General features: G+C 35.9%; 1 protein-coding gene across 1 annotated transcript; it reads right to left on the bottom strand.

Annotated features, from left to right (window-relative positions):
• Positions 1-1,311: 1,311 nt before the first annotated feature.
• Positions 1,312-7,711, bottom strand: LOC105200972 (protein suppressor of forked). Its single transcript, XM_011168782.3, has 13 exons — positions 7,533-7,711; positions 6,555-6,746; positions 6,337-6,369; positions 4,584-4,681; positions 4,261-4,414; positions 3,934-4,167; positions 3,434-3,817; positions 3,117-3,363; positions 2,965-3,037; positions 2,767-2,863; positions 2,428-2,686; positions 2,214-2,348; positions 1,312-2,144 (listed from the first exon to the last, which is right to left on the bottom strand). Exons 1-13 carry the CDS (start codon positions 7,554-7,556, stop codon positions 1,930-1,932), a joined length of 2,145 nt encoding a protein of 714 aa, XP_011167084.2. The 5' UTR covers positions 7,557-7,711; the 3' UTR covers positions 1,312-1,929.
• Positions 7,712-14,417: the final 6,706 nt, after the last annotated feature.

Here is a 14,417-nt window from a genome sequence, read left to right as displayed (position 1 = left end):
ACGCTCATCAGGGGGAATCTCGATGGCGCAGGCGGTTCCAGAAGAGAGTACAAGTGCGAGGTATCCCAACCCAAGATAGATGGACGCGCAAGTATGCCGTAGTTACGCGTCAAACGCTCGAGGATTTATGTGCGCGTAATAGAGTTTGGATATCCCCTTGCCGCTCATCGCATGCACTTCATTCAGTAGTAATTAAGACGATAAAGCGGCCAGTATACCCCATAGTTAACCACGAGTTTACCATGTCGGTCAAAAGTCTGTCGGTCTGTCCTTAATAAACGTTAAACACTGTAGAAAGATGGACGCTAAATTGTTTTCATCTTATAAATAAACGATATAAATCAAACAATAAATGATAAAATAATCTTTAAATGATATTTAACATAATCAATTAAACGGTTTATTACGTGAGACTAAATATTAGGCGATGTTTTGAATTTTTTATCGATATTCGCCCAATAAAAAAAAATAATAACAACCATTATATCTTTTTAATGAATTTTTATTTAAAAAATATATATATTATTTATAAATTAAATTATGAAGGAAATATAAATATATTTGAAAGCATTTAGTTTTTAATTTTGGTTACGCGTACGTATGCATTCAATGTTTATGAATTATTTTTATTACATCTGGCTAATAAAATATCATGAAATTTTAAAAGTCAAACAAACGAATGAAAAAGTGATGTTAACTTTTCGTTAAACGTTAGTTCCATGGGGTTTTTTTAGCAAGTCCATTTTTTTATCTAAAATGAATTGAAATTTGAGGAAACGGTTGACAAACTGATGCGGTTTCGTGCAGATTTCAGTCGTTTATCAAGTTTTCAGTGCAGGTCTAACTGCGGACGCTAACTATTTTCGAAGCCCGCAGCCCAATTTACCGTTAACCCAAGGGGGCCATTACCAGCCACTCGAACTAGGAATAGTGATCAAAGTTTAATTGCACCCTTATCGTAAAGTTGTACCTGCTAACAAAGTCTACCTTACCCGCGAGAAGCGCTGATGACGAACTATTTACTTCATTGAGGCGTTAATATCCCCAATCTGTTAACCGACCAATTATCATATATCTAATGATCTTCCGTTTACATTTGAAAGTGATAAAATTATTGAATATTTTTTTTTGCAAATTTACTGTTTTTAAATGAAACGAATGACATAATAAATATATACATTCCTGTTTTCACAGATTCTGTGATGACGCATAAACCACAATTTCGAAGATTGATTTTAGAATTTATCGCAGTTCAATTGCAGAATTTAAAAATGAGATATGGGTATAAAAAATAGCCATATTGCGATGAGATGTAGTATCACATTAATCGTTTATTGGTCCTTTACGACACGTTACATACATCTTAAATGAATATTGGCATAGAAGAGTTTTCATCAAGTAAAAATATTAAATGCGATCTCTTCATAAAATGCAACAAAATTTATAGATTGCTTGTACAATGATAGTTTTAGTTATAATCCCATTTTCCAACAATATCGATTTTGATAAAACCGAGATAATCTTGATGTTTGAGTTGATTACGCACAAATCAGAAATTTGTCTATCTATAAGTGGGCAGTATCCATTGTCCTTCTTTTTATCTTATATGTAAATTGATACATCAATCTATTTATAAAATAATATATTTAATCATAAACAATTGTATACATATGAAGGAGAATAGAGTTAAAGGACGCAAAGTAGAATTTCTGAGTACATGGTACTCAAAATATTGTGCACGATGTCACATAAGGAATTTTATAACTTTACAAATGTAATATACGTTTTATGATAATAATAGGTCTGTTTCTTTCACCAACGGTGACAAGAAACAAAATCATAAAAATACATTCAGAAATACGAATCGTCACGCGTGGCCAGTCATTCATCATATTTTTACCAATTGCGTGTTATTCATTTTTCACTCATTCATTTGACTCGTTTCTGTTGTCTTTGGCGATAAATATCGTTTATAGGTGGAGGCGGTAAATCTTCCTCCTCACTGTCGTCGCCACCTAAACGCGTTCGTCTACGTTTCGATCCGATGCTTACGCCATCATTACTCTCGTCGACGATCCAATGCACAGATTTCGCGAGATCGAACAACTTGGTATCGCATCCGTTATCCGCCACTGGCAACGGTGCTGTAAAGTTCAATTTTGTATAATGCGCCAAGCATAAAGATAAGAATTTACAAGTACAATAATAAGTACCATGATCGGGTAATTGAATTCTACTGAAAACATCCATCAATAAATCAACAGCAACAAACGGGCCTCTGAAGCAACCAGGTGGCGGCAATATGGTGCACAATTGAGCTGCAGCTGGTGGTAACGGGAATGAACCGCCTATGACACAGTAGACATGATAATATATAACTCACTGATTAAATTTGATATAAGCAGAAATATATTCAATGAGACTTACCTGATACCGGATGTTCACCAGGCAAAGGATTTACTTTTGGCTTATATGGTATCATTTGCGACAAATCGGGTCTGGGCAAAGCTGCAATTGCTTCTTCTGGATCAGGTACACGGGGTACAACGCCAATCGAATTTCTAGCAACACTAGAGACGTCCATATATCCAATTGATCTCAGTTCCATAGCAGTACATGGATACAAATCCAAAAATTTATATCTGTCTACTAACTGGGCAGTCTCTTTTCCTTCGAATTCTTTTATCTAACAAAATAGACAAACGATAATTTTAATTATTATCATACATTATTTCCCATATACAAGTGTCTGAGACAAATAGTAACCTTTTCCAATACTGCACTTCGTCTCTTCTCGACTTTGACGATACTAGCTAGATCGCCAATATTAGATTCGAACTCCAAGAAACGATTCCATATATCTCTGTAAAAAATAATGAATCGATATGTAAAATAAATAATAGTTACAATATATATGAATAATAATTATTATATATATAGTAATTTTTTTAAATATATACGTACACTGATTTTTCTGGTTCTAAGCTAGAGCCAGAAGATAATACTCTCTCGAATAGAACTCTTGTATTATTATCCTCTGCACAAAAAACATATGTAACAATACAATTTAAAACAGCACATAAATGAAATTATACATAATTTTCTTGGATTCTTACCGTTTAAATGTGACAAGTAATCTATGTAACAAAGAATATAATCAGGATTATCTCCAAATTTCTTTAACCCTAATTCAAAAATACGGAATGCTATATTTTTATCTTTAGTGCAATAGTACTCCATTAATGCAGCGGCAACGTAAACATGATGTTTACATCTTATGTCTTCTCGTGCTCGTTTGAATACTGTCCTAGCAGATTTTATACCTTCAGCTCTTCTTGCAAATTTCATATATTGCACGTAGGCCTGCGTGACGAAAAAAAATTTAGTATTTTAGACAACATGATTATTCAAGCACAAATATACGTATACTAACCAAAGTAGGATCTATGTCGGGTATATCGAGAAATTTTTGATATATTTGATGCACTTTCTCGTATTTCACTCTACCCTCCTCGAAGTCTGCGTGCGCAAAATATAACAACATATTCTTCGACAACAATGTACTTGTCGCCCTCTCGAACATGGTAGCGGCCTCGTCACTGAGATTCTTAGCCGCATTCACGTCACCTTTCTCTGTCAATATCTTAGAACTCAGCTCTAAGAAATGCGCTGCTTGGTGCCATACCGCTGGATGGTGACCCAAACATAAGAGGCACTGTTCGATCGCGAACATGACTCTTCGAGCAACCAGCGATGTATCTTCTGTTCTTAGAGGATTACTTCGTTCCCAAGCAATATATTTCTTCCATAATTCGACCTTAATAAAAATAAATTCAATATAATATACATATACATTGTATATTTGAATATTTTGCAATTGATATTGAAAATTGATTTTAATAATAAAAAAGAGAATAATATGTTGACAAGTACTTGTTTAACTTCTTCGGGATGACCAGTTGGAGGTACGCTGGGTGCACTCCGATTCAAACCTCTCGTAACTGCTTCCAATTCTTTAGCGACGCGTCTTGCATTCATGTAGTCCCTAGATCTTTCTATAGCCATTTTTTCTGCGATTATTGGATTAATGTTCTGCTCAAACGACATATAATCCTTCCACAGTTGCTCCATGTTTATCATGGGGTTAATAACTCCTCGTTGATAAACCTATAATATAATACATTAAGAATTACTTTAAATAATTTCTAAAATATTAAATTTATGATATATTATAAAATACTTAGCATTTTAGCGTATTACCTTTCGTACAGCACTGATTTTTTGATTTTCTGCGTATGATCCGACTGCTTCGACACTTTTCAAAAACATGACATAATCATTCCAAATGCTGTAAGAGTGAATATCCATGCCAATTTTATCCAATGCGAAGTCATATGCTTGTGCCATTTTCTCCCTAAAAAAAATGTTACAATTTCTGTCACTTTAAAAACATATAAAAAACGACAAGTAATTTTTCTCAAACTGTGTAATTAACTTGAAATCGATCGGTACCAAAAATAAATAATGCTTACACACACTTGTACCAGGATATATTTTAAAACAAAATATTTCCATGTACTTACTTATACGTAGTAAGACTCGCTTTTGTTTCTTTGACATAAGAAAGATATAGTTTCCACAATTCAATATTTAATATTTTCATGAGGCACCTTTGGAAAAGCTGTTAGACAAAACACACATTTTAGAAATGTATCTGTATAACCAGACGTCATAAATATAAGACTTCATACAAGCTCTTTATCCCAAAGGAAGATATATAAGTATATATATATATATCCACCAAATTACTTACCCATAAAGGCAAGTTTATTTATACACAAAGTTAAACATTTCTAATATAAACCATGGGATAAATTATACATTTATAGAGGAAATAACAGGCAGAGTATATTAAGAAAATTTTTTAATATGATACAGTCACTAATAACAATAGTATATAAAATTGGGATAAATAATAATGCACCAATGCATCAATCGACAACAGTTTATTGTATAAACGATAAATATACGATTCATTGGCAATAATGAAAGAAATATTACTATGTTTCATATATAAAATATATATATTGTTTTATATAACACAATAATATAACTCAAAAAGAAAAGCCCCATAAAATAAAAAATTTATTTATTCTCTGCAAGTGGGGCCAATTATAGAAGAACAAACCTATGTGGGATCCAGAAATGAATGATCCCAAGACATTATAAAAAAATTAAGACAATGTGAAGCAGCACAAAGTGATTATAGAAATGCAATAATAGTAATAATGCATTAGACATTAGATGATAATAAACTAAATTAAGAAGAAAAATTAAATATGTAAAATACTTAATTAAACATTTTATCACCTTATGCTACTTCTAAAGGTTATAGCAACATTTGAGTTTCCATCAGATTTTCTCAAATATTACTAAAAGGGAAGGTGTAGAATGAAACTTTCCATATATTTATGGTTGAATAAAAAAAAACGTTATAAAGTATTCCTCAATGTATTATGATTTTATTGAGGATCTGATATCATATAAGAATAGCTCGAATCTTATTTATTGTAAGTACCATATAGTTGGTAATATTTATATACAGTCGATTTAGTATCGATTTAACACATCTTAAGCACAAATAAAAATATATTGCAGGAAGGAATATAAGGCTATTACATTCAGAAAGTTGTCTTCTTTGGATATTATGACAGCAATTACTATTTTCAAATAAACTTTACAACAAATCATATAAATTATAACCAAAGAAAACAACCTCCCAAATATGTAAAAAGATCGATTATTAATCAATGAAATAATTGGTCTGTGGTGAAATAGTCTTTTTATTCACCTCACATAATTTGCAAAATTTGCTTAGAATCACATTATATGATAATAGTCGGACACTTCGTGTTAGTGATATCCTAAAATTCTAGCCTGTTATATTACAGCAACAAAATAAAATCCACTCTGTAAAACAGCGTTTATGATAAGAAAGTTAATTTATAACGGAAAAAGACGCGCGACCATTGATTAAGTTGATTAATGAATTAATATAATAAGAGAAAATTATATAAAATATCTTTTTTATATTTATAGATATCAATTTCAACAATTTTAGTAATTATAACACAAAAGAAGCAAATTTCAGTATAAAGATATTTTAATTCAAGAGCTTTATATTTTATCAATGCTTAATTCATTTATCTGCACAAATTTTCTATGTGTCATTTTAAATATTTGTGGGAATAGAGCTAATTTAATTAATAACAAATAAATATATAAATGTGTATAAATTTGTTTACACTAACATACAAATTCATAGAATTAACATACCTTTTCCACCTTTTCAAAGTTCCGCATTTTCATCTAGAGAAACAAATAAAATGTAGAGATTAAAATTTTATAAATATGTATTTTTTTATAAATATGTATAAAAATACATTAAGAACGTATAAAAAAATAGAATGTATAAAAGATTCTAGTTATATACTAAAGATAAGTAATCTCTACATAGTTGCTTGATTTTATAAAAAAGTGATATAATCAATTACCTCTTGTTCTATGTAAATTTTCCAATAACGTCCAGCTGATGGAAATACTGAAACGAGCTTGTCGAATACTGGTCTCACTTCTGTGATTGGTCTGTTCTGTGCTTCCCTTATAAGTATACTCCATGCTTCCAAGTCGTATGGTGATTCGTCGACAGTCTTCTGAGCACGTTGTAATTTTTCATTACCCCAGTCCTAAAAAAATTGCACCACATATAACTTTCACGATTCAAATTATTAATTTATGTTACTAAATACAAATTAATCTTTTATTTCAGTACTTTTAAATAGAGATGTGAAACAATAAAATCTCTGTACAAGAAAAACAGATTCACAGATATTTTACTGTTTTACTTGGTAATAGTTATAGATATTATTATATTAATAGTATTGATATAAAAAAAATACTATATATAGAAAAACCCCTTATAACACTGTATTCTTATAATGTGAACTAAAAATGGAGCTACTACCTTTGTATAACGTAATTAGAAGAGTATTTATTTAGTTCTAACATGTTGTTTACAATAGAATAAATTGCATATTATTTTCTGTTATATTAAAAAGGAGTATTCGGTTCTAACTTTTCTCACTTTTGGTTTCATATAATGTCAGATTCCTATAACGTGGAATGTATTTCTTTTGTATAGAGAGTCCACTGTATTATACATCTATTAATACTATATAGAATATATATAGAATAGAGTATATAGAATAAACAGATGTATTTTCGCAATGGCTTAATTTTCTAGTCATGTAAATACAGACATTCATGCCTTCCAATTTCATAAGTTTAGACTTGATAAAATCTCATGTCCACAATCTCCCGAATTAGAAGTGATTAATTAGATAAAATTGGAAACGCTAAGTTGGAATAAAATTATAAATCCTTTATGACACATAATTGCAAACAAATCTCGAGAATAGAGGTTATGATAGACTCAACCGGATCGAGAAAGCGAGATATTCGAAGATACTCACAAATTCTGTTTTGTTTTCCGTCATTTTACTTTCTGGCCTTGGGCGACCCTTAGAATTTCGTGGAAATATCAACTTGCGAAGGAGATGAATCAAGCTCCAATCCGCATAAAATCGTTACGCGTAAATCAAACTGAATGATGATAGTACACCCGGAGTATGTGGTGGGGGTATGGTGACGTGTGAAATGATGTATCGATACATCGAACGAGTATCGATACATTTGCCATGCATCGATACTCGTTCGACTTCTGGAATTCTTTCTATTAAATTATCTTTTTCGGAAATGAATTTAAAAAATAGTATATTAAGTTTGTACCATATAAACCAAGAACCATAAATATATGTATCATGTATACATTTATACGCATTGTCGAAATTTAGATAATTTAATAGAAAGTTACTAGTTAGTACACATATCCAGTACTCAGTGGGTGGGTGTTTACGATAACTAATCGGATCTCGGATTGGATTGAACAATGGTACTCAACGTAAGTATAGAAAATTTCCCTAGGCTAATCGGATTGACGATTGCTGTCTCAAATGTAATCCGATTGATGATGAAAGCGTAGAGACCGAGAAGCATGCTTGAAAAGTAAGTCTTTTTATTTTTTTAAATAATAACACAAAAAATCAAAGATAAAGTTAAAAAGAATGATTTGAATTTAAATTTATTGTAATATTTTTTGTCTAAACACTAAATTTCGTTTAAATTTCTATTTGTAAAAATTAATTAATCTATTCTAAAGTTTGTGGTTATATCGGAAACAAATCAAAATTAATAAAACAATTATTAATTGTTAGGTACATATTAAAGCATATAATATTTCAAGCATATCATATAGAATTCCTGTTTATTATAAACTTAGTAAACATAACTTTGAAATTATTCAACTACATTATACATTAATCAGTATTAATTTATATGTTAAAAATCAATAATGTTTCTAAAAATGTTCTTTTTATTCTTTTCCAGATCGTAAATAAACTTCAATTCCATGAATAAATAAAAATTACTGGAAAATGAATTTATATGAAGAGGGCATTATTGAATAATATCAATTTGTGCTAACTTAAAATTTGTAAAATCTACTTTTCTTTATTAGTTGTTTATTAGAGAGTAATAATATAAAAATGTAATATACGCATCATATATGCATACAATTATTTTAATTTTATTTATGTATATTCCGTTCTTATATTATTACTCTCTAATGAACAACTAACAAAGAATAGCAGATTTTACAAATTTTGACGTGTTCTGATAGCCCCCAGAATATTTCTAACTTTTATCATAATGGATCGAATCGCTAAAGTGAAAAACGAAAGAGTTATATCAGTCAAAGTTCGAAATTTTTGAGTAAAATTTTTTTTGCGAATTTCTCCAATATCTCTGTGTTCTGCTAAACCCCAGAATAGTTCTAACTTTTATCATAATGGATCGAATCGCTAAAGTGAAAAACGAAAGAGTTATATCAGTCAAAGTTCCAAATTTTTTAGTAAAATATTTTTTGCGCCTTTCTCCAATATCTTTGTGTTCTGATATCCCCCAGAATAGTTCTAACTTTTATCATAATGGATCGAATGGCTAAAGTAAAAAACGAAAGTCTTGTATCAGTCAAAGATCCAAATTTTTGAGTAAAATTTTTTTTGCGTATTTCTCCAATATTTCTGTGTTCTGATTGCCACCAGAAGAGTTCTAACTTTTATGATTATGGATCGAATCGCTAAAGTGAAAAACGTAAGAGTTATGTCAGTCAAAGTTCGAAATTTTTGAGTAAAATTTTTTTTGCGTATTTCTCCAATATTTCTGTCTTCTGATAGCCACCAGAAGAGTTCTAACTTTTATCATAATGAATCGAATCGCTAAAATGAAAAACGAAAGAGTTATATCAGTCAAAGTTCCAAATTTTTGAGTAAAAATTTTTGCGTATTTCTCCAATATTTCTGTGTTCTGATAGCCACCAGAATAGTTCTAACTTTTATCATAATGGATCGAATCGCTAAAGTGAAAAACAAAAGATTTATATCAGTCAAAGTTCGAAATTTTTGAGTAAAATTTTTTTTTAGATTTTCTCCAATATCTTTGTCTTCTGATAGCCTCCAGAAGAGTTCTAACTTTTATCATAATGGATCGAACCGCTAAAGTGAAAAACGGAAGACTTATATCAGTCAAAGTTCGAAATTTTTGAGTAAAATTTCTTTTGCGAATTTCTCCAATATCTCTGTGTTCTGATAGCCACCGGAAGAGTTCTAACTTTTATCATAATGGATCGAATCGCTAAAGTGAAAAACACAAGACTTATATCAGTCAAACTTTGAAATTTTTTAGTACAATTTTTTTGGGGATTTTCTCTAATATCTCTTTGTTCTGATAGCCTCCAGAAGAGTTCTAACTTTTATCATGATGGATCGTATCGCTAAAGTGAAAAACGAAAAACTTATATCAGTCAAAGTTCGAAATTATTGAGTAAAATTTTTTTTGCGAATTTCTCCAATATTTCTGTGTTCTGATAGCCCCCGGAAGAGTTCTAACTTTTATCATAATGGATCGAACCGCTAAAGTGAAAAAAGCAAGACTTATATCAGTCAAAAATCGAAATTTTTGAGTAAAATTTTTTTTGCGTATTTCTCCAATATCTCTGTGTTCTGATAGCCCCCGGAAGAGTTCTAACTTTTATCATAATGGATCGAACCGCTAAAGTGAAAAAAGCAAGGCATATATCAGTCAAAAATCGAAATTTTTGAGTAAAATTTTTTTTGCGAATTTCTCCAATATTTCTGAGTTGTCGATAGCCCCCAGAAGATTTCTAACTTTTATCATAATGGATCGAATCGCTATAGTGAAAAACGAAAGACTTGTATCAGTCGAAGTTCGAAATTTTTGAGTAAAATTGTTTTTGCGTATTTCTCCTGTGGCAGCCGTTCCATTAGGCGCCACCATTACGCGCGCTCGCGGGCGCGCGCTCGCCAAACGCTGGTGCGCGCTACCGCCGCGAGGTGGCGACGCGGCCGAGCGCGGACGCTTTCTCGTGTTTAGAAGGCATCCACCAAGGGGATATAAGCGCGGGCGGAACCGAGCCCAGCAGCCTTTTCGCACTCACAGAGTGAGCTCCTAGGGGCCTCTGTACCGTAACGGCATCTGAAGTAACCTATTGTTGAGTACTTTGTACTCTCAATTGACCGACTCCTGCCCAGGAGTCGACGGCGCAGGCAGAACTTGCTAACTCTGCCGAGGAAACGCCTAATTCGAGTAAGGGACCTCCCCATCCGGTTGCAATCACCAGCCCAGCGACCAAGTAAGGACGAGTCGGAGCTTCGCACTACCTCGCTACCTTGGAGGCTCATCCCTGTCACCTTGCCGACGAAACCTTGGAAGCCGACGGACCCTCGCACACCTAGAGGGAAGGACGTTGCGGTACAAACGCCGTCGTCGCCCAGTCAGGCTACTAGTAACCCCGTGGCCGCTGACGAATCAGACATCGACCCGCCGACACCAACATCCCGTCCGCCGATCCCGGGACGACCGAGAACAGAGAGGAGTCGCACAACCCGCAGCCGACGACTGTTCGAGTGATGCTCCACAGTCACACACACACGCAATCATATTTACACACCTACATCCGCGCTCACATATACATACACTCACACCCACATCTCCTACATATGTATCATGGGATAATAAAACTCTGTTCTTTATATTAATACTTTTAGTTCTTTCCAAATCGGCCTATCGTGCCTATTCCACAAAGTGGTGACCCCGATAAAAGAACCGCCATGGATCCACCAAGTACATCAGGAGGCAATGGTCAAACACCAGCAACTCTGCAAGGCACCGAAATCAGCCGAGTGGGTATGCGGATGCCTGAATTCACCCCAGCAGACCCAGAGTTATGGTTCAGCATTTTGGATCGCGGCTTCCATGCTGCCGGGATAAGCACGGAGTTAACAAAGTTTGGATTTGCTTTAACCGCCATCGGAGCACGTTATACCATGGAGATCCGAGACATCATCCTATCACCGCCAGCGGACCAGCCGTATAGCGTGCTAAAAACCGAACTTGTCAAAAGGATTGGCATATCCCAAGAACACAAAACAAAGCAACTCCTAGAGCACGAAGAGATTGGAGATCGCAAACCATCTCAGTTCCTGAGATACTTGCAAAGTCTTGCAGAAAAGGCAGTAGGCGATGGAATGCTTCGAACCATTTGGTTGAATAGACTTCCTTCGTACGTGCAGCCGCATTTGGTCACACGGACGAACGAAACACTTAGCCAATTGGCGGTTTCAGCCGACACCATCATGGAAGCCACTAAGGCTCCAACCCCCCAGATCGCAGAAGTAACCGCAAGCCAGAGCGAAATCCAGAAGCAGATAGAGACTCTCACACAGTGGCGAAAAGTTCTTGAGCAAATTGCCACCTTACAGAAGTCCATGGAGACGATGAAAGTGTCAAATCGCATCAGAGATCCAGATAGACACAGAACAAGATCTCGTTCACAAGCAGAGGGAGACTCTCAAGTAGTGTGTGTTGGTATCACTACAAGTTTGGACAAACCGCACAGAAATGTCAACCACCTTGCAGTGCCCGGAAATCGGGAAACGTCACAACTCCCCAATAATGGCGGCAAACGGGGAGCAAAATCCAACACGCCGCCTCCACGTAACAGACCAAGACACAAGAATTGATTTCTTGGTGGACACAGGAGCAGATCTCTGCGTGTACCCACGGAAATACCTTCGCGGGCCATGCACGAGATCGACGTACGAGTTAGCGGCAGCAAACGGAACACACCTACGGGCCAAAAGCATTAACTTTAAACCTGGGCCTTAGACGTTCTTTCACGTGGCGTTTCATCGTGGCCGACGTAGCGAAACGAATCATTGGCGCAGACTTCCTATCACACTTTGATTTGCTGGTGGATCTCAGGAATCGCCGACTGGTGGACCGTGTTACTGGGCTGACGACAACAGGGCGCTGCATTAGCCACTTCGAACCATCTATTAGAGCGATAGCAGGAGCTACGCCTTACCACAAACTTCTTGGTGAATTCCCAGACATCACACGACCGGATGGACGACCCCGGGAAGTAAAACATCGTACAAAACATTATATAAAAACAACATCGGGCCCACCAATCAATTGCAAACCACGTAGACTGGCACCAGAAAAGCTGGCCGTCGCCAAACAGGAATTCCAGAAGATGTTAGAACTCGGCATCGCTAGACCATCAAAAAGCTGTTGGGCCTCGCCCTTACATTTAGTGCCCAAGAAAAGCGAAGAATGGAGACCATGCGGCGACTATCGAGCCTTAAATGCCCGCTCTATCCCAGACCGATATCCGGTTCGGCACATTCATGATTTCGCTCAAGCATTGGAAGGCACCAAGGCATCTACAGCACTTTAGATTTGGTACGGGCATATCAGCAAATTCCAGTAGCGGAAGAAGACATCGATAAAACAGCAATCACAACACCTTTCGGCATGTTCGAGTTTCCCTACATGTCGTTCGGTCTACGCAATGCAGCACAAACTTTCCAGTGATTCATCGACGAAGTATTGCGTGGCTTAAACTTTTGCTACGCATACATTGACGATATATTGGTCGCGTCAACTTCTGAAGCGGAACATCTCCAGCACCTCAAGATTCTATTTGAACGCCTGAAAGAATATGGCATAGTTCTCAACCCTGCAAAATGTGTTTTTGGTCAACCTAAAATAGAATTCTTGGAATACCTCGTAACCCCGGACGGTACACAACCACGGCCTACGCGGGTGCAAGCTCTACAGGACTTCCAGTCGCCCAGGACAGCAAAAGAGCTCAGACGGTATTTAGGGATGCTGAATTTCTACCGAAGATTTATACCCGAAGCAAAGACACAAGCACCACTCCATGACTTATTGGGGTCCAAAAAAGGTTCAGCCACCATTGAATGGACGAGCGAGGCGCAACAAGCGTTCAACAACACCAAGAACAGCCTGGCCCAGACGGCATTATTAGCACATTTAAAAGCACACGCGGAGTTGGCTCTCTTCACCGACGCATCCAACCATAGCATCGGAGCTGTACTTCAACAACGGCGCAACGACGGATGGGAACCGCTGGCTTTCTATTCTAAGAAATTGAATCAAACAGAGATCAAATACAACACATTTGACCGCGAGCTGCTAGCAATTTATTTGGCGATAAAATATTTCCGACACATGGTCGAGGCACGGCAATTCACCATATACACTGACCATAAACCTCTTATTTTCGCCTTCCACCAAAAGCCAGAAAAATGCACGCCACGCCAGTTCCGACATCTTGATTATATTGGACAATTCACTACGGACATACGACATGTGGCTGGAGAGGAGAACATTACCGCAGATACGTTGTCACGAATCGAAGCGATACATCCGGTAATGGATTACGAGACTTTGGCAAAATCACAACAAGAAGACCAAGAAGTAAGAGCATACCTACATGAAAGGAAAAGTCTACAGCTCAAACAAATTGAGATCCCCGGCTCTAAAGTATCCATCTGGTGCGATACAACTACGGGTATACCTCGTCCATTCCTGACAAGACCATTCAGACGAATCGCCTTTGACACTGTACACAAAATGGCACATCCTGGGATAAAAACCACCGCAAGGCTCGTAGCGCAACGCTACGTGTGGCCCACCATGAACACCGAATGCCGGGCATGGGCACGAGCCTGCACAGCATGCCACGCTCAAAAATAACACGGCATATATCAGCACCTCTGGGGACCTTTGTACGACCAACAAGACGCTTCGAACACGTCCATTTAGACATCATCATTCTGCCGATATCGGAGGGCTATCGTTATTGTCTCACATGTGTTGACCGTTTTTCGAGATGGCCGGAAGCTATACCA

This window comes from Solenopsis invicta, chromosome 15 (assembly GCF_016802725.1).
Source record: "Solenopsis invicta isolate M01_SB chromosome 15, UNIL_Sinv_3.0, whole genome shotgun sequence".
Classification (NCBI taxonomy): Eukaryota; Metazoa; Arthropoda; class Insecta; order Hymenoptera; family Formicidae; genus Solenopsis; species Solenopsis invicta.
This window is presented reverse-complemented; position numbering and strand designations above follow the sequence as displayed.

Bases quoted from the DNA above. Each gene is read 5' to 3' on its own strand.
- LOC105200972 (XM_011168782.3), bottom strand. From the start codon at position 7,556: ATGACGGAAAACAAAACAGAATTT. The intron at 6,370-6,554 runs GTAATTGATTAT...TTGTTTCTCTAG, and splicing joins AAATTTACATAGAACAAGAG to ATGAAAATGCGGAACTTTGA. The intron at 2,349-2,427 runs GTAAGTCTCATT...ACTGTGTCATAG, and splicing joins TGGTGAACATCCGGTATCAG to GCGGTTCATTCCCGTTACCA.